At 61.6% G+C, this 19,811-nt stretch overlaps 1 protein-coding gene across 12 annotated transcripts; it reads left to right on the top strand.

Annotated features, from left to right (window-relative positions):
- The first annotated feature begins 116 nt into the window (after positions 1-116).
- TLE2 (TLE family member 2, transcriptional corepressor) lies at positions 117-18,805 on the top strand. 12 transcript variants are annotated; one of them, XM_054805887.1, is made up of 21 exons: positions 117-249; positions 344-441; positions 1,155-1,218; positions 2,593-2,637; positions 4,665-4,727; positions 4,957-5,031; positions 5,498-5,687; positions 7,960-7,976; positions 11,342-11,443; positions 11,730-11,774; positions 13,075-13,215; positions 14,337-14,478; positions 15,693-15,853; positions 16,272-16,348; positions 16,701-16,950; positions 17,142-17,389; positions 17,489-17,636; positions 17,759-17,909; positions 18,076-18,152; positions 18,256-18,351; positions 18,494-18,805. In XM_054805887.1, the coding sequence occupies exons 1-21, from the start codon at positions 226-228 to the stop codon at positions 18,545-18,547; spliced, it is 2,268 nt and encodes a 755-aa protein (XP_054661862.1). In that variant the 5' UTR covers positions 117-225; the 3' UTR covers positions 18,548-18,805. The 12 variants fall into 12 exon arrangements, 9 of the variants coding, with proteins under 9 accessions (XP_054661862.1, XP_054661861.1, XP_054661863.1 ...); XM_054805886.1 differs by having other exon boundaries at positions 5,495-5,687; XM_054805889.1 differs by lacking the exon at positions 117-249 and adding an exon at positions 2,736-2,978 and having other exon boundaries at positions 421-441; positions 5,495-5,687.
- Positions 18,806-19,811: the final 1,006 nt, after the last annotated feature.

The following is a 19,811-nucleotide window of genomic DNA, read 5'->3' as shown; positions in this document are numbered from 1 at the left end:
GGCCGGCGGGCCGTTCCCCCCGCCCGCCCGCCCGACGGCAGCCGGCTTCACCCCGCCTGAGCCGCTCGGCGCCCCCGCCGCCTTCCCGCTGCCGGCGTCGAAGCGAGGGACCCCCGAGGACCCCCGGAGCCCGGCGGGGGGAGCTCCCCTGCCAGGGGCGGAGAGACGGGCGGGGAGCAGGGGCCGGGGAGCGGGGGGGCCGGGGCGGGGGCTCGGGCCCTCAGGATGTTCCCGCAGGGACGGCACCCGGTAAGTACCGGGGCGGGCGGGGGGCCCGGCGGGCCGGGCATGGCGAGGGCAGCGCGGCGGAACCGCAGCCGCCAGCCGGGCCGTCTCTCCCCAGACCTCCCTCCAGCCCGGGCAGCCTTTTAAGTTCTCGGTCCTGGAAATCTGCGACCGCATCAAGGAGGAATTTCAGTTCCTGCAGGCTCAGTACCACAGGTGGGCGGCGGCGGAGCGGGGCTGCAGGGTCGGGAAAGCGGGTGCGGGTGGGGGACCCCTGTTTTATGGGGGGGGGCGCGGAGAGTGGGAGGTGGGGAGATGAGGTGGCCTAAGGGGCAGGAGGCGGCCGGGGGTCAGGCAGGGCTGTGGGCAGAGAAGGGGTGGAACAGGGCCTGAGGGCCTGGGGAGAGGGGAGTCGGGCATGGGGGGAGATTGGGGTGCGGACCAGGGGGGGAATTGGGGTGGGAGAAGGTGGAGAAAGGGGTCCCGGTGAAAAGAGCGCTTGGGGAAGAGCGGGAGAGGGATCTAGGCTGAGGGGTAGCATGAAGGCACAAATTGGGGTGCCAGGTCTTGAGTGGGGATCCCAGTGGCAAGACCACCCACAGTTTCGTTTCCTCCAGCTGAGCCGGGCGTAGGGCGACGCGGAGGGGGCGGCAGCGGTGCTGTGGGAACGGAGCACCGAGTGGGTACGATAGACTGGGGGGGAGGAGGGAGCAGGGCTGCGTGGGCAGCACAGCCGCAGGGGTCCGGGTCCCCCAGGGATGGCAACACGGGTTAGGGGTAGGCATGTGACACCCCCACGGCCCCACGAGGCTGTGGGGAGGCAGGAGATGTGCCAAGCTTGCTGAGCTTTGTGGGGCGGAAAATGGGAACTGGGAGGACGGGGCAGGAGATGCGGGTCCATGAATGAAAACTGTGGAACCTCTTTGCAGCCTGAAGCTGGAATGCGAGAAGCTGGTGAGCGAGAAGACGGAGATGCAGAGACATTACGTCATGGTGAGCAACCCCTGCCCTGTCCCCCCTGCCTCCCCCAAAGCATCCCTGACTGCCACCGGTGAAGTCCCAGGCTCTGGGGCTCTGCTCAGCCGCTCACCCAAATGGCCAGCGGCGTCCCCGAGCCACCCCTGCTGGGGGGGTGCCTGGCCTGGGTGGTGAGGCTGGGGGGTGCGTGAGTTAGGAAGGAGTTAATCGTTATTCCTAGCAACGGCTGGCTCTTCTGCTGATGTCTGCTGCCACTCCATGCTGCTTGAGCCCAGGAATTGTGCCATAGGTTTTGTCTCTTTTATTTTCTTTTTTCCCTTTTTCTGTTTGGCCTTTTAAGACATCTCCCCCCCCCTTCCTGTCTCTCTCCCAAGGGGGGGTGCGTCTTGGAAATTATACCCTAAGGCCGATGTTTTGGGTGGAAGGGGAAGCTGCCTTTCGAAGGAGCAGGGCAGGAGGCTCTGCAGCTGCAGGGTTAACAGCCCCTGACACGACCCGTCCCGGGCGCCAGCCAGAGCCAGGCCTTCTGCCGCAGCCCTGGCAGGAGGGGGGGTGTCTGCTGGAAGGACACCCTGGAAGAGGGTGGGAATCGCAGAGCTGGAGCAGCGGTCCTTCTCCTTCAGTAGCTGACACCACGGGCCCTCCAGGGAAAGGGGGAACTCAAATTATGCCATCCAAAAGGCAAACAGACCTAAACTTGGGCAACCCCCATCCCCTGGGTGACGATGGCCCTGTCCGTGAGGCCAGGGGTGTACTAGCCTGTATCGGCATTGCAGGGCACGTTCCTGTCACCCACCAGCTGGGATCCCTTCCCGTATCCCGGAGGCTCAGGGATTCCCAGAGGTGGGCTGCCGCCTTTGAAATGGGCTTTGCTGGAGGACAGCAGATCCTCTGGTCGCCTCTTCTCCCCGTTCTCGGGGGCGAGGGGACAGAGTCCGCTGCTGTCACCACTGCCGGAGTCACTAGGGACTGGTGAAAGGTGTCACCGATGTCATCTTTGCTTTTGCTCAGGCATGGCCACCTGTGTGACTAGGTGGGCAGCCGCATCAGGGAGTGCGTCTGGGTTAGGAGTGGGAAGGGACAGAGCAGGACGGGAGGGGATGGGGTGGGGGGGGGCGGCGACGGGGCTGGCTTACTCTGGCTTAAACTAATGCAGAAACCGCAGTGTAATCATCAGAGGTGTTAAACAGTCTGCACTGTGGCTGCTCCCTACCTTGGCACGGGTCTCGGCCCATGGGGTGCCGGACAGCTGTTTCTCATGGGCTGGGGGGGGGGGGGGGAACAGGGAGCCCCCCAGCAGCAGCGGTGGGGTTTCAGCTGCGGGGAGCAGGGCTGGGCCAGTTGCTCTGGGCAGCTCCTAACCAGGTTGTGTTGTGATTTTGCTCTCAGTACTATGAGATGTCCTACGGGCTGAACATCGAAATGCACAAGCAGGTAAGTGAGGTGGGGTCCAGGCCAGCAGCAGGGGATGGCAGGGAAGAGGCTGAGGATGGAGATTTTGTTGGAAAACGATCTCCCTCGTCCCGTTGTAGCTGAAATGGCGTGGGAGACGTAGCGTGGCTCTGTGCGAGGGACTGGCTTGCAAAGGGGTTCAGCAGTTATCAGGACACGCGGTACTGAGGTGCCTTGGGACAGGGCATCCTCCCTGCCATCCCAAAGCACCTCTCAGAGCCTGGCCGTGAGCCTCGTGCGCGCACGTACCTCCCCGCAGCGGTTTCCTGGGGCCTCAGAGCAGGAGGGAGAGTGGAGGAAACAGCAGGAGCTGGAGCCCAGAGGCAAATGGATTGTCTTTCTTTTCTTTTTTTTTTTTTTAATCCCCTTTTCCTTCCCTGAAGCCAGAGGAGTGTTTTCACCCTTCCCTGGTTCCCCTTTTGTTCCAGCGTTAATTTGCTTTCCCTCTTCAGATTTATCAATCTAGTCATCACGGGCTCTCTGCCAGGGAAATTAGTTTGGACCAATGCCTGACAAAGTGGCAAGTCAACTGCCATATTCCTCCAGCTGGCTCAGCCCCTCCGAGTTTGCTCCTTTTGTTAGCAGGGAGAGTCGAAGAGCCTGTGAGCACGTTCCTGCCATCCCCACGTGCTTTGAACTCCAGCCGGGGGACTGGCACCCAGGGGTGGGACTGGCACCCAAGGGTGGGACTGGCACCCAGGGGTGGCCTGAGCCATGCAGGGTGACAGAGGTGATGGCCAAGGGGTTGGGGAGAGGGAGCCCTGGCCCACCCAGGTCCAGCTCCTGGCTCTGCGTGGGCAGGAGAGGTCCAGATGAGGTGGGGGGGTGTCTCTGGCTCCCGGGGTCCCACGTGGGCGTTGGAGCGGTGGCTGACGCAGCAGCCGGGATCTGCGGGTGACCGGTGTGCTGGTGGGCGCAGGCGTGTTCCCCAGGGCGCAGGCAGCCTTTGAGCGCAGCAGGTAAACGTTCCCTTTGTTCTTTGCCGACTTTGTGCATGGTTTGACCTCTCTGCAATGCTGTTGGGGATTGTCAGAAACCCGAGATGAAAAAACACTTCAGAGCAGCCAATCCCTCTGCCAGTGCCAGGGTGGATTTGCAGCGGGTTGGGGTGGGGGGATCAAGTTTTCCCTGGGAGGCGCGGGTTTTCTTTTGGAGAGGCTGGGCTGGAAGCCAAAGCCCCTTCCGTTGGGAAATGCCACTTACCCCGGTGGGGACGCGACCGGGCTGTGGGTCTGTCTGTAGCCACAGACTGAGGAGAGGACACGCCAGGTCCTCTGCATTGCCTCGGTGCCGCTCGCAGGGGACCAGGTACGGGGGTGCTCTGCACCCGCTGCCCCTCTGGAAGGAGCAGGGAGAGCTGCCGGCTGGCCCAGGGCTTCGGCGGGGCTGGGAGCGGGGGCCAGGGCGGGGAGGGCAGAGCAGGTACCACCGTTGGTGCCTTGCAGGGCTTTGCTGGCGCGATGCAGAGGGCTGAATTTGTTTGTGTGAATTTTGCGTCCCCCTTGCTCTCCCCTTGGCTTTGAGTCCGATGTTCAGGGAGGGAGAAGCAGCATGCCGATGGCCCGCTGCCAGCGCTTGTGGCTCCGCTCTCCTCCTTCCCTGCCAGCCTGCCCGCTGGCTGCGAGAGCGGCAGCCCACAAAGCCAAGATGGGTTTGGGCTGAGCAAAGCCAGCTGGGCTGTGAAAGGACTGACAGCTCGGAACTCAGCTTGGCCTGGATCCACGGAGGGCTTTAGGAGTCGGGTTCCCTCCCGTGTGCCTGGGGGGACCTGACAGCCTGGGAGGGTCCCACAGCCCTGGGCAGAGTCCTCCCTTGGCAGCAGCTTGGGAAATCCCAGCAGGGACGGAGAGGCAGCAGGAGGATTTACGCTCAGCGGGTGGGGAGAGGTTAACTCCTCCGCAGAGGCTGCGTGGGTCTGCAGGGTGCTTGGCTGCCCTCCCCTCCGCTGGAGGGGATGGGACAGGGCTCAGAGTCCTCCTGTCCATGCTGATACCCACTCTCTCTTTCAGGCAGAGATTGTCAAGAGACTGAGTGCCATCTGCGCCCAGATTATACCCTTTCTGACGCAGGAGGTAAGGGAGGGGAGGCAGGGGATGTGCACCGGGCTGCTCAGTGCCCTCGGGAAGGGGCAAACCTGAGTCCAGCCTGAACAACGGGAGGTTTGGCGGGGGGAAACCTCTCTATGTGGGCTGGAGGGACAGGAGAAGGGGCTGCGCAGCCCCAGGCAGCTGGGGCGATGCTGAGCTGTGCGGTCCCTCCGGCCGGCAGCGCGGTGTGACCTCCCATTCTCTTCCTTCCCAGCATCAGCAGCAGGTCCTGCAGGCTGTGGAGCGGGCCAAGCAGGTGACCATGGGGGAGCTGAACAGCATCGTCGGGGTGAGTCCCGCTGCGGGCAAAGGCTCTTTCCCGGTCAGGGGTTCAGACCGTGCGATACAGAGATGGGCCAAGCCAGGGTCTTTACTACTTCGATAAGCCCAGGGCTGGTTCCCTGCAGTGAGACAGTTTGCCGCTGTGTCCCGAAGGTGACGGATGGCCTCTAGGATCTTCCCTGGCTCCTGCTGCCCTGAGCAGAGCAGGGCAGAGCCGTGGTTTGGGCTCATCTGCCACGCGTCGGGATCACGCCTGTGACGGGGAGGTACTCGAGGTGCCCTGGGTGGAAGGGGCAGGCGACGTGACCTGGGCTGTGCAGCCTCAACAGCTCCGCTACCCTCCTTGTCCTCACGTCGCGCCTCATCCCATTGTGCTTTGCATCGCAGTTCATGCGGGAAGCCGAGGGGTGCCGGGCATGGCTGCGGCTGTCTCCTCCCGGATCGAGGACCATTTGCTTTTTCTCTTTCAGCAGCAGCAGCTTCAGCACCTCTCCCACCACGCATCCCCCATCCCGCTGACACCCCACCCCTCCAGCATGCAGCCTTCTAGCCTGAGCGGGGTCAGCGGCACCTCGGGGCTCCTGGCCCTCTCAGGGGCATTGATGGCACAGTCTCAGCTGGCTGCCAAGGAGGACAGAGTGGCCCAGGATGGGGAGAACAGAGGTAAGGGGAAGAAGCGCAGCTGGATTAACCCTTCGAAGGCTGGCTGAGTCAGTGCTGGGCAGATGTCCCGGAGGTGCGCTGGCAGCGCTGGGAGGGATCCTGCTGCCTGCTCTGCCTGTTTCTCAGGGCTCCTCAATGCCTGGCAGCTGTTCCCTGGGGCCGGGGGGAGCGGCAAGCACTGCAAATGTCAGATCCAGCTAATTAAACACGTGCAGCCCCGGGGAGGCCGGCTCTAGTTCTGACCAGGGGAACAGCGGCCGTGCAGCGATGGCGCGCAGCCGTGCGGGGGGCAGCTGCGCGCGTACCCCAGGCGCCGGACAGTAGGGCTCTGGGCACGCGTGTGTGTGCACATGGGTCTTCCTGCTCCACTGGGTATTTCCAGTGTGTGAGGTTCCCCCAGCCGCGAGGCAGCTGGGAGGGCGTGAGATCACCGCCACAGAGAAACCCTCTATTTACGCTAAGGTTTACACCAGGTCAAGATCCGATGCCCAAGGCTGAGACTTGGGAAAATAAGAGTTGCAAGCCCCTGGTAGAAATTGTGGGAGCCACAGGTCTGTAGCAAGGAATTTAGAAAGCAGAGCCTTATTGCGTGCATGGTGCCTTGTAAACAGCAATAATTCCTCATCCTTATGGGTGCCTCCTCCTATCAGGATCACAAAGTGCTTTACAAACATCATCAATATTTAATCATCGTTAAATCAGTGCTGTGAATGCTACTGGCGGGCCTGGGCCAAATTAATAACACCGCCCAGCTTTGCTGGTGGCTTGTTGGTGTTGAAGCGTCGCACGAAGGAGAAGCCTCTCTGAGCTCGTGTCACCTTCTGCAGAGTGCAGACATCGGGCGTTTTTGCTGACGGGAAGACTGAGGCACGAACAGAGAGCTCCGGGCAGCTCCGTAGAATAGAAACGGGCAGTAAAATTTAGCAGCCATAGTGATGCTCCTCTGCAGAGTCCTCTGGGGATGGTGCTGGCTGCTCCCAGTGTCCCTGATTCAGGGCCTGGAAATGCTGCTGGGACAGGACCCAAACTGGGCAGCGGAGGGGTTTGTTGCATTTTCCTAATGAGCCGGTTTTGCTGGTAAGACTTCAAGGTGGTGAAAATAGCAGCAGGAAACCGTCCGTGTCTGCTTTGTGCCCCTGTACGCAGGTGTCTGCAGTTTTAATTCTGTCAGTGTTTCTTTAAGGATGGCCTTCCCCCGAAGGAGAAAAACAAACTCCAGAAAGAGGATAAAAGCAGGCTGTGCTGTGCCTGCCTTAACCCTTAGAGATCCGGGCAGCTTGCGCTGCCTGTGCTTCCAGCAGCAGCTCCGGCCGTGCACAGCCCTGAGCTGCTCCTTGGCAGGGGCATCCAGCTGTGGCAGAGGGTACAAAGATACCCAGAAGCATTCCTTTAAAAAAAAAAAAAAAAAAAAGTGAAACGCTACATATGGCTTGGGTTAATCCCTGGTGCTCTGCCATAGTTAGCTGGAGCTGGTGTGGATCAAGCTGAGCCAGGGCTGAAGTGCTGATGGCACGCACCCGGATGCTCTCCCTCCCCTTTCCCAGCTTCATGCTGACCATAGCCTCAGAGCAGCCGCCCACGTGGAGAGTCCCTCATCTCCTGATACCCACCTGCCTCCCTTTGCCAGCAGAGACTGGGATGAGCTTGTTCTCTTCAAATGCCAATGTGATTGTTAGGAGTGAAAATCAACCGGGGAGGGTTGCTAGATCCCAGCCCGTGACCTCGTGCTTAGGTTTGTAGCAAATGCCTGGCACTGCTTGTCTGAGCCTGGGGAGGCGGACGTGGTTTGTTGTGCATGTAAAAAAGCCTCAAAGAGTTTCCAAGGAGGGCTTTTTAGCATGGCTTCCTAAGGAAATAGGATGGGTGTGATTCAGGAGGTGTCAGCTGGCCAGCCGGCTCATCCCCTCCTGGCAGCCTTGGACCCAACGCGATGTCCAGGGAAGAGATTCCAAAGCTGGAGTGAATGTGTTGAAAGTAGGTGGGTGGATAGAGCGAATCCCCCTGCTTCCCTGAGGAAGACCGATGCGCTCACCTTCTGTTAGACATCTGAGAATCCATGCTGCAGATGGGCAAAGTGGGAAATAGGGTGTGATTTATTTTTTTTTCAGCCCGCGTCCCGCTGTCTCCTCCCGCGTTGCCCCGCAGTGCTCCCTCTCCTCCCTACCCAGGTACTTGGGGCACAGCCTCCGCATTAACAGCCTCTTCCTCTCCTCCCCTCTGCCTCGCCAACGGACTTGCCTGGATGCTCTCCCTGCTGCCGCCTGGGCTCCAGAGCGCACCCCGAACCGGGTAAGTCGTGCCGGTACGTCTGGCTCTGGCCGGGCTGGTGGCCTCAGCTGGCCTCGATGCGTGGGCACGTGGACAGGCTTTCGTTCCGCAGAGCCCTGCCCGGCAGCCTGCCAGCCCCCAGAGTCACTTTGAACGGGGTCCAGGCGGGAGGCAGAGCTGGCTGCTGGCTCCTGGGAAGGGCTTGCGGGTGCTGGGGGAGCCCGGCTGTGGGGAAGGCACCCGGGCACAGCAGTGGGCTCGGCTTTGGGGCAGCCCGGCGCTGGGAGCTGGGGCTGGCAGCGCGGGCAGGCGCAGGGGCCGCGTCTTCTGCAGGCGCTGCGGCCGGCTCCCTTGGCAAGCGCCCGCAGTAGGATTTCCAGGAATGTTTTGTTTCCTGACCTTTTCAAAGCAAACAGCCCAGAGGTAGCCGAGCTGTCCTCTGTCTGATGGCAGCCTGTGAGGCACAGCCCAGCACAAGGGCAGGCGGCGGCAGGGACGGGGTTTTGGTCGCATGCGGGGCCAGGTTGGGGTTGTGGGGCTCCTTGGGGAGGGGAGGAAGCTCTATGGGCAGAGCAGCTCCGTGTTGTTCCCTTGTACACCACGGCTCAGGCACCCTGCTCCCTTTCTGCTGTAGGCTCCAGGTCTCCCACCAATTTCTCGTGATGCGTGAGCCCCCTTCCTCCACCTCCCTCCCCGGCTTGGTGGATAAGAGCAGGAGACATCTCCCCCTGCCCCCATGTCTGTGTTTGCACACAAAGTGACTAGGGTGACTGGCTCCCAGGACTGACCTTCCCCTGGGTACTGAGTTTGCAAGGGCTCAGCATGGCAAGAAGGTAAGGGCATACCACGACGTTGGGGGTGGGTGGGGGCTTGGGGCAGCTCTGCCCTCTCCCGCAGGCAGCGCGGGGATCCTCACAAGGCTGGGCCAAGTCTCTGGATTTGAGGAATTTGGGGGTCATTCCTATTTCTCAGTGGAGCTGGTTTCCCCAAGGACTAGAAGCAGCCTCCTTCCGGGCCAGCCTGATGAAGGGGGGCCCTGACCCACATCCAGCTGTGTGTTCCCCTCCTTGTTTATCCACGGCAAAGTGTCCAGCCCTTGTGCCGTCGCCCCTGAGCAGGGCCCAGCGCTTCTGCCCTGGCTCCCGCGGCAGCCCGGTCCCTCTGGTGAACAGCACTTGTACATGCAAACCCAGCTCGAGCCCGAGGGGTGTGAATGCACAGGCTCCAGACCTGCTCCTGCACCTGAGCTGGCGTCCGCTCCCCTGGCGCGTGCACGGTGGACGCAGTGCTGAAATGCAGCTGTGACGTGCTGAAGCGCAGCCGTACCTACGGTGGAACAGAGCTACTGAGTGGCAAATGTGTTTGCGTAGGGATGTAGGGGAGTCCAGACCATCTGAGCGGAGACTGTAAGACAGAGGGGCTCTACTTATTGTAAGCCCCCATTCCTTTGCTTTGCTGGCTCGGATGGGCTGTGTTTGCGTCAGGGTTTTGTAGCTGAAGGTTCTGGGCCACCTTGATTCAGAGTCTTTGTTGATGCAAGGATCTAAAGGGCAAGGGCTGCTCCCAAAATAACCAGCTGTGGTGTTTTCAAGGAGTTTAGGAAACAGGCTGAACAGGTCTCCTTACCTAAGCCCGGTGCTGCCAGCCCCTCTGCAACCCTTGGCTGCACCCTCCTTTTTAAGATACCCTCCAGCCTGTCATGAGTCTGTGACCCCCTTCCCAGGCCCTGGGGCTGCAGTAAGCTGGAGCTCCAGGTCCTGGTACAGGCAGGGGAAGGAAGAGTTAACGAGCCCCTCTGGGAGCAATGGGCATTGATCTTCAGAGGCTTGCAGTCAGGTGGGAGAGGAGGAGGGAGAGATGTGTAGGATGGATCACCCCTGTGATCCCATATACACCCGGGTACCTCCTCCAGAGATCACCCAGGGGACAGGGAGCATCCTTTCTGCTCCATGGTTGTATGTGTTGAGGCTCTTAATCCTACTGTACTGGAAACAATCGACAGCGTGGGAGCCCTGGGATGGGGCATTTTCTTTCCGACCCCCTGCACGAACAGCTCTGCAGAGCAGTCCTGGGAAGGTTGGGGAGCCATGCCCCAGAAACTGCCCCAGGCCAAGCACCCTGGCTGCCCTGGGAGGAAGGACAGCCTCTCTGGTAACCCGCGTCAGCCTGGTGTTCCTCTGGTTTAGCCAGGGGGGTGCGGGTGGGCAGGCACCACTTGGTTGCATTGTCATCCTCCGAGCAGGGAGCGTGGGGGACGGGAGGGGATTTGAGACGCCCCTGCGGCTGCTGGCAGCATCTCGGGGAAGGGACGTTCGTCCTGCTCGGGTCCCATCCTGCTTCCCAGCCTGCTGGCTCCTGCAGCGGCAGGGTTAAGGTGAAGTAAACATGTCTCCGATGGGGATTTTCCACTCCGCTGTGCCTTGTTATCTCCCGAAGGGGCGGATCTGCTTTCCAGCCGCGCTGGGGATGCTGCCTCGCTCAGCTCCTGGCTTCATGCAGAACTCGACTGCGACTCCTTGTCCTCCCCTGTCCCACCCAGACGCTCACACCCAGAGTGGTTCACAGCGGGGCTCATCCTCCGGCTGGGGCTGTTGTCCCCCTGCTCCCTTGCCCACCTCTCTGCTCTGGCAAGGAAGGGGAGCCTGTGGCTTTGGGGTTTTTCGGCAGAGCTTTGTCCTCTCCCTCGTCCTCCTGCCCGCCAGCCAGGGAGATGCTTTGCCAGGGTGGAGGCAGTGATGGGCTGACGGAGGGGCTGGGGCAGAGGGCAGGGGAAGGGGTGATGGCAGCTCGCCTCGGAGTCGTTCTGGGAGCAGGCTGGGAAAGGGAGGTGGTAGTGTGTTGGGGCTGCGTGCGGGTGAGTCTCTGAGCACCCTAAAAGTACAGCTGCCTTCTGCGCACGCTAGGAGACTGTGAGCAGCGAACCCCCAGGGACGGTCCCCATCCTGCTTCCCTTCTCTCTGCCCCATTAGGGCTGAATGGATGAAGTTGGGCTAGAACCCAGAGGTCTGGAAACGTCTTCCGAGCCTTGCTTAAAGCACCAGACTAAACCCCATCTCTGCCCCCAGGTACATTTGGATCTTAGAGGACTCTTGGCCAAGGGTGCACAGGATGCCAGTAAGGGGATGCCACAGTTATCTGCACAGGGTGGGGGAGCAGTGCCTCCCCCTTTAGCCCTGACACCTACTCGGTGGGGGAAGGGGACCCCTGTCCCCCGAGCCGGCAGTGGCAGCGGTTGCACAGATAGCTGGCCGGATGCTGGACACGGGCTGGGTGCAGCCGGTGGCGCTGGGAGGTCTCTTCCAGAGAGGAAACGTGGCTGGCAGGGCTTTGCGAGCCGTCTGCTCTCCCGCCGGCTCACACGCCTTCCTCTCCCCTCTCTGTCTCAGAGCGTTTCTGCTTCCCCTCCTGAGAGCCTGCAGGACGAGGAGCGGACGGGAGGCACGGGGCTGAAGCGGAAGCGGGAGGAGAAGGACCTGCCTGGGCATTATGTGAGTTCACCAAAGAGTGTGGCCGCAGGAGATGGCCTGGGCCCCGGAGGTGACTGGGGAGCTCTGTGCCTGCCCCGAGTGGGGAGGGCTGTAATCCTGCCAAAAGAAACAAAATTAAGAGCCCCGAGTCGCTGCGTGCGGGGTGTGGTGTGGTTCCGGGAGAAGCGATGTGCAGGGGAAAATGGGATTTCTCTTCTGGCCCGGGGTCCTGTGGGGCAGAGCCCAGAGCTTGGTCCGGCCTCTCCCGCTCCTGACCGAGCCTTTCTGGGTTCCTCCTCCCTTGCAGGATAGCGATGGGGACAAGAGCGACTGCAACCTCGTGGTGGATGAGGTAAGCCCATGCCCTTAAGGGCGCGCTGAAGCCTCGCAGGATATTCAGCTCAAGCTGTAGTCATCGGGTGTAGGACTCTGGTTCCCAAGCTTTGGGCTTTGTTAGGCTCTGGGTCATTGCTGGTGGGCAGGAGCAGCCGGCCAGGACACGTGCCAGCCCCGCTCTGCGCCAGCCAAGGCCGATTCCGACTCGCAGTGCTCCGGGTTGAAGGTTGTGCCAGCCCGGGCTCAGCTTTGCCAGCCACAGGCTTGGCTCCGCTTCACAACCCCGCTTCAGCCCCTCTCCTGCGGCATCCCATATGGGGAGGCTGATAAGCTGTGATGAGAGCCCCAGGGAGCTGGGCTCGCTGCCGGCAGCTCACGCGCGCGGAGGTGGCAGGAGCAGGCAGGCGTGCCGTGCTGCTTTTGGAGGAGAGCTCGCAGCAAGCCCCCCGGCCCCACCAGCCCCCCGGTGCCTGGCCTCGGAGCAGCCTTGACTTTAGCACACCAAGCCCATGTCCGTGTCTCGGTGCAGGGGGTACGCTGAATTTCAGGCTCTTGCAAACAAACTGCCAGACACTCCCGGTACAACCTTCCCTGACCACCACGGCAGATAGAACCATACTTTATCCCAGCCCCGGCTATTCTTGGCAGAGATGATGTTTTTGGGGACATCCCTTTTCCTCCCCTGGAAGACTTGAGGGAGGGACAACATATGTGGTTTGGGTTTTTTTGGGGTTTTTTTTATTTCCTCCTGCCACTTCTCAAGAAAATACAAGCCCTGGAAGGAACATCAGCAGGGATTTCTGCAGAAAATGACACTTATAAAACCAGCTCATCGGTGTAATTATGGTGATAAAAATCACAGCCCTAATTGAATGGTTGTAGCAGTGCAAGAGCTGATGGGTGGCCTTGCCTCTGAAATGTTGTCGAGGGGCTCTTTCTCAGTTCCTTGGGTGTGCTGGTCACCATCCCTCCTTGTGAAACCATCCATGGCCACCAGTATCCTCCGAATCTGCTGTCACCTCTCATTTTGTTCAAAGAGAAAAAAAATCAAGGAGGTTTCTTATCCAGGGGACCATGGAGCGGAGCTGAGGCCTCTGAGTGGATGCTCCCTGTTAACACCTCTCAGGCAGACGTGGGACAGCAAGCCGGATGAGCAGCTTGCCCGGCAGGCACGGGGGGAGCGGATGGGGGCTCGATGGTCCCTGCTGGGCTCTGAGCGCGGGGGTGGCTCTCCGGGGCCTCTCTTGTGCCTGCCCTCCTGCGCAGAGGGACCAGGGTTCCCGCTCCCCAGAGACGACTTCTTCTTCTTCCCACAGGACCCCCCCTCAGAGCCCAGCAGCCCCGGCCGCACACCCAGCAGCCGGCTCCCGCCAGCCCGCCGGGAGATGCCCGAGAGCCCTGCCTCCATCACCTCTAGCCGGAGCACGACGCCCCTCAAGCCGAAGGACCAGAGCCTGGTAGGGAGGTGCATGGGCAGCCCGGGCCGTGGGCGGGCAGCGGGGCTGGGGACGTGGCCCTGAATTTCTCTGCGGTCTGTCTGCCGCAGCCCAAAAGGCAGGCGAGGAGATGCCGGTGCTGAGTGCCACCGGACTCCCCAGCACTGGGAGCAAAGGTCCGTGCCCTCGAAGGAAGGCTAACGATCTGCTGGGCAAAAGCCTGGCTCTGCAGGTATTTTCCATCCGGCTGCCTGCAGGATTCCCCAGAGCTGCTCTCAGCAATCGATTTTTCTTTTTTTTTTTTTTTTTTTTCCCTTTCCTCCTCGCCAAGCACCAGCCTAATGCTCAGATTGAAACATCAGTGTGCAGGAAGGGGGAGGGACGTTTCTGCCACTCCTCAGCCCTCCCAGCCACCGCAGGGACCGAAGCGATGCGTCCCTGCCATCCCGGGGTCAGGAGCTGGCTGGGGGCCGCGGGGAGCAGCGAGCGGCGGCTCCCCGGCACAATCGGATTAGAGCAGACAAAGCGCCCTGAGCAATCTGCCAGCACAGCACGTAGCTTTTCTCTGTTATTAATTTTTTTTTTTTTCCCTTTGCTGGTGTCGACAAAATCCCCAGGCAGAAAAAGAGGAAGAAATAGGAGAGGCAAGAAAAAAGAAAGGAATGAAATAGCTGTGGGGGTTGGAGAGGCTGGTTCATCCCAGGCGTCCTCCTGGTCCTGCTCTGCGCTGGATGGGGATGGGGGTGTCCCCCACACAGGAGGGATTTCACACGAGGGAGCAGCAAATCTCCGTGTAACGGCCCTGCAGGGCCTCGTGCCAGCAGCAGGGTGCTGCAGGGGTGCAGGGTTGTGGCAGTTTGGGGTGACCCAGGGCTTGCATCAGGCATTTGCACCCGAGGAGGGGAGCAGGGCCGTGGGGCTCCTTCCGAGCTGTGGGAAGGATGCAAGGGGCGAAAGAGGAAAGGAGAAGGGATCAGGCCCAGGATGGCTGAGTCCCCCTCCAGCTCTGTCTGGGAGCGGTGTCTCATGGTGCCCCCCTCCCCTCCTGGGGGTTCGAGGCTGTTGGCAGGCGTGTGGTGCTGGGGGTCGCTCTCTGGGACAGCGGTCCCGCCGCTGAGGCTGCTTTTCCCTCTGCCATGCAGACCGACCCTCCAGCCAGCGCTCCCACCTCCAAGTCTTCCGCTTCCTCGCCGCCCCGCGATTCACTCACGCCCGGCCCCGGGCCCAGCTCAGCCGCCCTGCTCCGGCAGCCCCCCACCAAGGCACCCACCACTGACACCATCAGTGAGTGTCTGGGGACAGCGGGGGGGGGGGCGCGGACGGTGCCGTGGGGCTGGGGTGAGGGGAGGTGGGATGCGCTCTCCCGTCAGCAGAGCTGAGGGGCCCTTTTGCTCCATGTAATCGAACATGTCAACCACGGCCAACGCCAACGTGTCCGCCTATGTGTAATTACCACGTACCCGACCGCGGACGCTTTCCTGGTGGGCTCAGCCCTGCCGGAGGTGCTGTGTCGATGTGCGGAGCTCTTTGCTACGGGTTTGGGGGTTTGTCTGGAGATCCTTGTTTTTCCTCGGACAAGTTGTTATTTTGCTGTTGCCATGTGAAGCCACATGCCTCAGGGCTTGGCTGCAAGGGTAGGAGGGGCGACCGAGTGCCGCCACCGGCACACGGGGATGCAGGAGGCCAGGATGTGGCTGGTCTCCCTGCGCAACTGAGGGTCTGCGTGCCCTGGGTGCTGCAGAGACCCTGCGTGAGATCCAGCTGAGCCCCTCTCAACGGCTGCCACCTTCTTCTGAAAGCACAGGGGAGAGGGGCTGAGTGCTTGGTGGTGACCTCTGTGGAGACTGATGGTGAACTGGTCATGGCCCCTTTTCCTGCCTCAGTTTCCTTGAAGACATTCAGGGCCGCCTTGGGAAGAGGTCTCTGGAACAGCTTGGCCACTGTCTAGCCAAAGGGACCAGAAGGTGATGGGAGGAGGACAGCTAGCCCAAGGGAGAAATAGAGCCAGGACTGGAGACATTAAACCCTCGTCTGGCTAGAAAATTACAGCAGTCTAGCAAAAATTGAATTGGAATCGATTTCAATAAACCATCGAAACCCTGGAGGTAGAGCCACTTAGCCATCAACTGCAAAGTAATTTGGCCCGGCCAAGGCTGAAAAGGCGTTGGCAGCAGAGATGAGGGTTGCCGTGGGTGAGCGGCTGGTTTGTGGTGCATCCTTTGGAGGGACGGAGCCATTTGATGTCCCGCGCTGGATCTGCATCACAGGTCTCCGACTGATGGGACTCACGGGCTGCCCCTTTCCTTTGTTCTTTGCTCCCAATGCGTAACCCGCCTGCCCTCCTCCTGATCCGCTGGCTCGTGCCAGGCTTGGCTGGGCCCGGTGCAGAGGTGACGCTGCCTCTTGCTGCCTGGCTTCTGCCAGATGCCCTTTTCCCTCGGGTGATGCTCGCTCACACCCGTCGGCCAGGGCCAATGAGTGGGTCTCTCCTCGTGCAGCTCTCCGCAGCCCGCTGAGCAGGTCCAGCCCGTACACATCCTCCTTTGGGATGGTGCCTCACGCCACCCTCAACGGGGAGCTCCCAGCCCCCAGCATGTACGTGGGCATCCACCTCTCGCCGCAGGTCAGCAGCGCCGTGATGTACGGCCGGTCCCCGATGGTAAGTCACCGAGGGACGGGCCCAATCTGCCGGCGTGTGTTGGCTCTGCCACCTGTCCCCTGCTGTCCTGGGCGTGCGCTGTCCCTCACACGCAGCGTCTGCACTGCTGCAATGAGCTCAGGCCGCGGGGTGCAGCCATAGGAAGGGCTCCCTTATGGAGGCATCTGGGTTGTGGGGCCAGTGGAGGCTGCGGAGCTCTCAGAGAAGCCCCCACTGGTCCCGCTGGTGCGTAGCTAAGTCTTTGGGGGCCCGCTTTGGCCTTTGGTACTTGAATGTGGAGGAAGCAGCAAGCAGGGACCTTGTGCGGAGCTGGGCTGGCCCCATCCCAGGGCGCGCGGGGAAAGGCACAAACCCAGCCGTTGTGTCCCCTCCTGGGGCTTTGGCACTTGGCTCATCGTGTGCCCTTTGCTTTGTGCAGGTCGCTTTTGAGTCACACCCTCACCTGAGGGCTTCCACCATCTCATCTTCACTCCCTACCATCCCCGGAGGGAAACCGTAAGTGCGGCCGCACGCAGGGGCTGCAGGGAGGGTGGGCAGTGAGGGGCCGAGCTGGGCAGCACAGGGTGGGGATGGGGGGGTGGGGGGGTGTCTCCTTCCCTGTGGCTCATTTCTACACCCAGCAGGTGTAGGCAGGGCCCGGCTGGAGTTTCTCTCCACTTCTGAGTCCAACACCGTCGTTTCTTTCTGGGCAGCTGGTGGTAAGAAGGAGCTGGTTAATCATATTCCTCATTAGCCAGAGTGCACCGGACACCTTCCACCTGGCTCAAGCGTGGCTAATGGGAGAGGTCAGCTCCCGCACTCGGGCGTCACGCGGACATTGTTCAGTCTCTCTTCTGCTCCCTTCCAGCGCCTACTCCTTCCACGTCAGCGCCAACGGGCAGATGCAGCCGGTGCCTTTCCCACCCGATGCCCTCATCGGCTCCGGCATCCCCCGCCACGCGCGGCAGCTCCACACCCTGACCCACGGCGAGGTGGTCTGTGCTGTCACCATCAGCAACTCCACGCAGCACGTCTACACCGGGGGCAAGGGCTGCGTGAAGGTGTGGGACGTGGGGCAGCCCGGCACCAAGACGGCCGTGGCTCAGCTGGACTGCTTGGTAAGGAGGAGGAACAGAAAGGCATTTTGTGGGGGCTGGGAAAGGGAATGTGCCCATGTTACAGTGTAGGGGGACAGAAGGTCCTTTCATGTCTGTGATGAGACAAGAAGATCTGTCTCCTGCACACACCCCCCTCCATGCACTGATCAGCTCCTTCTTTACTTGTCCCATTCCCTGTAATCCAAATTCAGAACTGCGACAACTACATCCGCTCCTGCAAGCTGCTCCCTGACGGCCGGAGCCTCATCGTGGGGGGGGAGGCCAGCACCCTCTCCATCTGGGACCTGGCAGCCCCCACGCCCCGCATCAAGGCTGAGCTCACCTCCTCTGCCCCTGCCTGCTATGCCCTGGCCATCAGCCCCGACGCTAAAGTCTGCTTCTCCTGCTGCAGCGATGGCAACATCGTGGTGTGGGACCTGCAGAACCAGACCATGGTGAGGTGAGCACAGGGCAGGAACACGGAGGGGGACGCTGGCTCTTAGGGAGGTGGCAGCCCTGACGGCCGTGCCCTCTCCCTCTCCCTTCCCCTCTTTCCCAGGCAGTTTCAAGGCCACACGGATGGTGCCAGCTGCATCGACATCTCTAACTATGGCACCAAGCTGTGGACGGGGGGGCTGGACAACACGGTGCGGTGCTGGGACCTGCGGGAAGGGCGTCAGCTGCAGCAGCACGACTTCAGCTCCCAGGTAGGGGCTGGGCTGGCCGGGAGCACCACGGGGCCGGCTGGGAGCAGCACGAGGCTGGCCGGGACCTGCCGTGCCACTGCCTGACCCTGTCTCTCTTCACCCCCCATCCCACCCCCCCCCAGATCTTCTCCCTGGGGTACTGCCCGACAGGAGAGTGGCTGGCAGTGGGCATGGAGAGCAGCAATGTGGAGATCCTGCACGTCACCAAACCTGAGAAGTACCAGCTGCACCTCCACGAGAGCTGCGTCCTCTCCCTCAAATTTGCCTCCTGCGGTAGGCAAGAGCCGTGGTTTTTGCTTGGGCTGTGTTGACTTTGGAGCAGGGGTGGCTGCATGCAGCTCCAGATGGGTCCTTTGGGTCCCCCCCCCCGCCCCCCATGCTCAGACCCCCTGAGCGGCATCCCAAACACTGACCCACTTTGTCTCCCCCCCCCCCCCAGGGAAGTGGTTCGTGAGCACAGGGAAGGACAACCTGCTGAACGCCTGGCGGACACCCTACGGAGCCAGCATCTTCCAGGTGCGGGGCAGGCACTTGGCCGGGGGGGGGGGGGGGGTGGGGGGGTGGGTAAGGGTGGCTTCAACCATGAGCGCTGCCCTCATTGCCTGTCTCTTGCATCCAGTCTAAAGAGTCCTCGTCCGTGCTGAGCTGTGACATCTCCATCAATGACAAATTCATCGTTACGGGCTCTGGAGACAAGAAGGCCACAGTGTACGAGGTCGTGTACTGAGGCCCCGTCATCATCATCATCCCTCGTCCATCAGGGAAGGAGGCAGCCCTTGTCCAAAGCCGCTGGGGCTGATGGAGGCATCCTGTGCTAGGCTAGCCCTCCCACAGCCCTGCTCTTCCTCTCCTTTCAGCCACCAAATGAAGGCCAGGGCACCAGCCCCGTTCCCCGCCCCAGTTCCTCCTAGTGCATCGCAGAGGTGAAGGAGCGATGCCCGGACTGGGGCCAGGTATGTCCCCCCCCCCAAGCTGGGCAGGGGCCCAGGGCTGGTCCAAGCATCCTAGGCCCTGTCAGTCCGTCGGTCAGGGCTGGAGCGATAGTGTTGCTCCTGAACTACTGCTACTGATTTAATGGCACCCATTTTCTGCTGCAGAAACAGCTGTAAATTATCAGTAAAGAAATGTATTTAACTGTGTTTTCAAGCCCTTACTAATAAAAAAGAACGAAAGAGCGGCTGGTCTAGTGGTGGGCTGGGGCCTGGTCTTGCTGCAGGACTGATGGAAAAAATTATCCCTGGGCACTGACATGCGCTCTCACACACACACACACACACACACACACACCCCCCCCACCACCACCCCAGCCCCACATCCCCCGAAATGGCACCCGCAGCCCTGCCCACAGTGCCGGGGCTCAGTGCATGGGCTGGCAGTGGATGGAGCCACGGTGGCCTCAGGTGCGGCTTCACCAGCACTGCCACCCTGGGCTTCCTCCCAGGCAATGACAATGACTGGAACGTGAAGTGTGGCTTGGGGGGGGGGGGGGGGTGTCCCGGAGAGACCCCTGCCCGGCAGTGCTGGAGAGGCCTTTCCTACCGTGGCAGAGCCGCTCGGGCCCTGGCTGCCCGCCCGCCACAGCAGCCCCGGCTTGGGCCTTGCTGCAGCCACAGCCCTGGCTCGGGGCTGGATGCAGCGAGCTGTGCCGCAGGGCCAGGCTGGGGGCAAGAGCACATCGCGGCTGCCACGCCACAGCTGGCGGCACCCGGCTTCCTCGCCAGCCCTCGCCGTGGCCGCTGCCGGCGGCTGCGCTCCAAGGCTCCCAGCAACAGCCCTGCTTCCCCCCACGGCAGCGCTGGCGGGAAGCCAGACCAATAAGCCAAAACCGACTGCTCCCATCTCATTTCCTTCGAAAACCGCTTCCTCCAGCGCTGGCCTCTCCCCCGCACCCTGCAGAGACAGAGGCTGCTCCAGGGACGGCACCGCTGCTGCGCATCCTTCCCCTCGCCATGGGCAGCGCTCCGGCCCTGGTTGGCTCCACGGCGCGCAGGACCAACACGGGGCTGAGCGGAGAGAGCGCAGGCAGTGCCGAACTGCTGCCAGGCCCCACGGCCCTGCCTGCGGCGGAGAGTGGCAGCAAACCCCTGGAAAGGGGAAGGCGCAGCGAGCTGCAGCAGCCCCCGAGGCCAACGGCTGCTGCCTGGTCTCACCCAGCCCCATGCCCCAGCCACAGAG

Source organism: Grus americana, chromosome 28 (assembly GCF_028858705.1).
Source record: "Grus americana isolate bGruAme1 chromosome 28, bGruAme1.mat, whole genome shotgun sequence".
Taxonomy (NCBI): domain Eukaryota; kingdom Metazoa; phylum Chordata; class Aves; order Gruiformes; family Gruidae; genus Grus; species Grus americana.
Note: the sequence above shows the minus strand (reverse complement) of the source record. Positions and strands in the feature narration are given on the sequence as shown.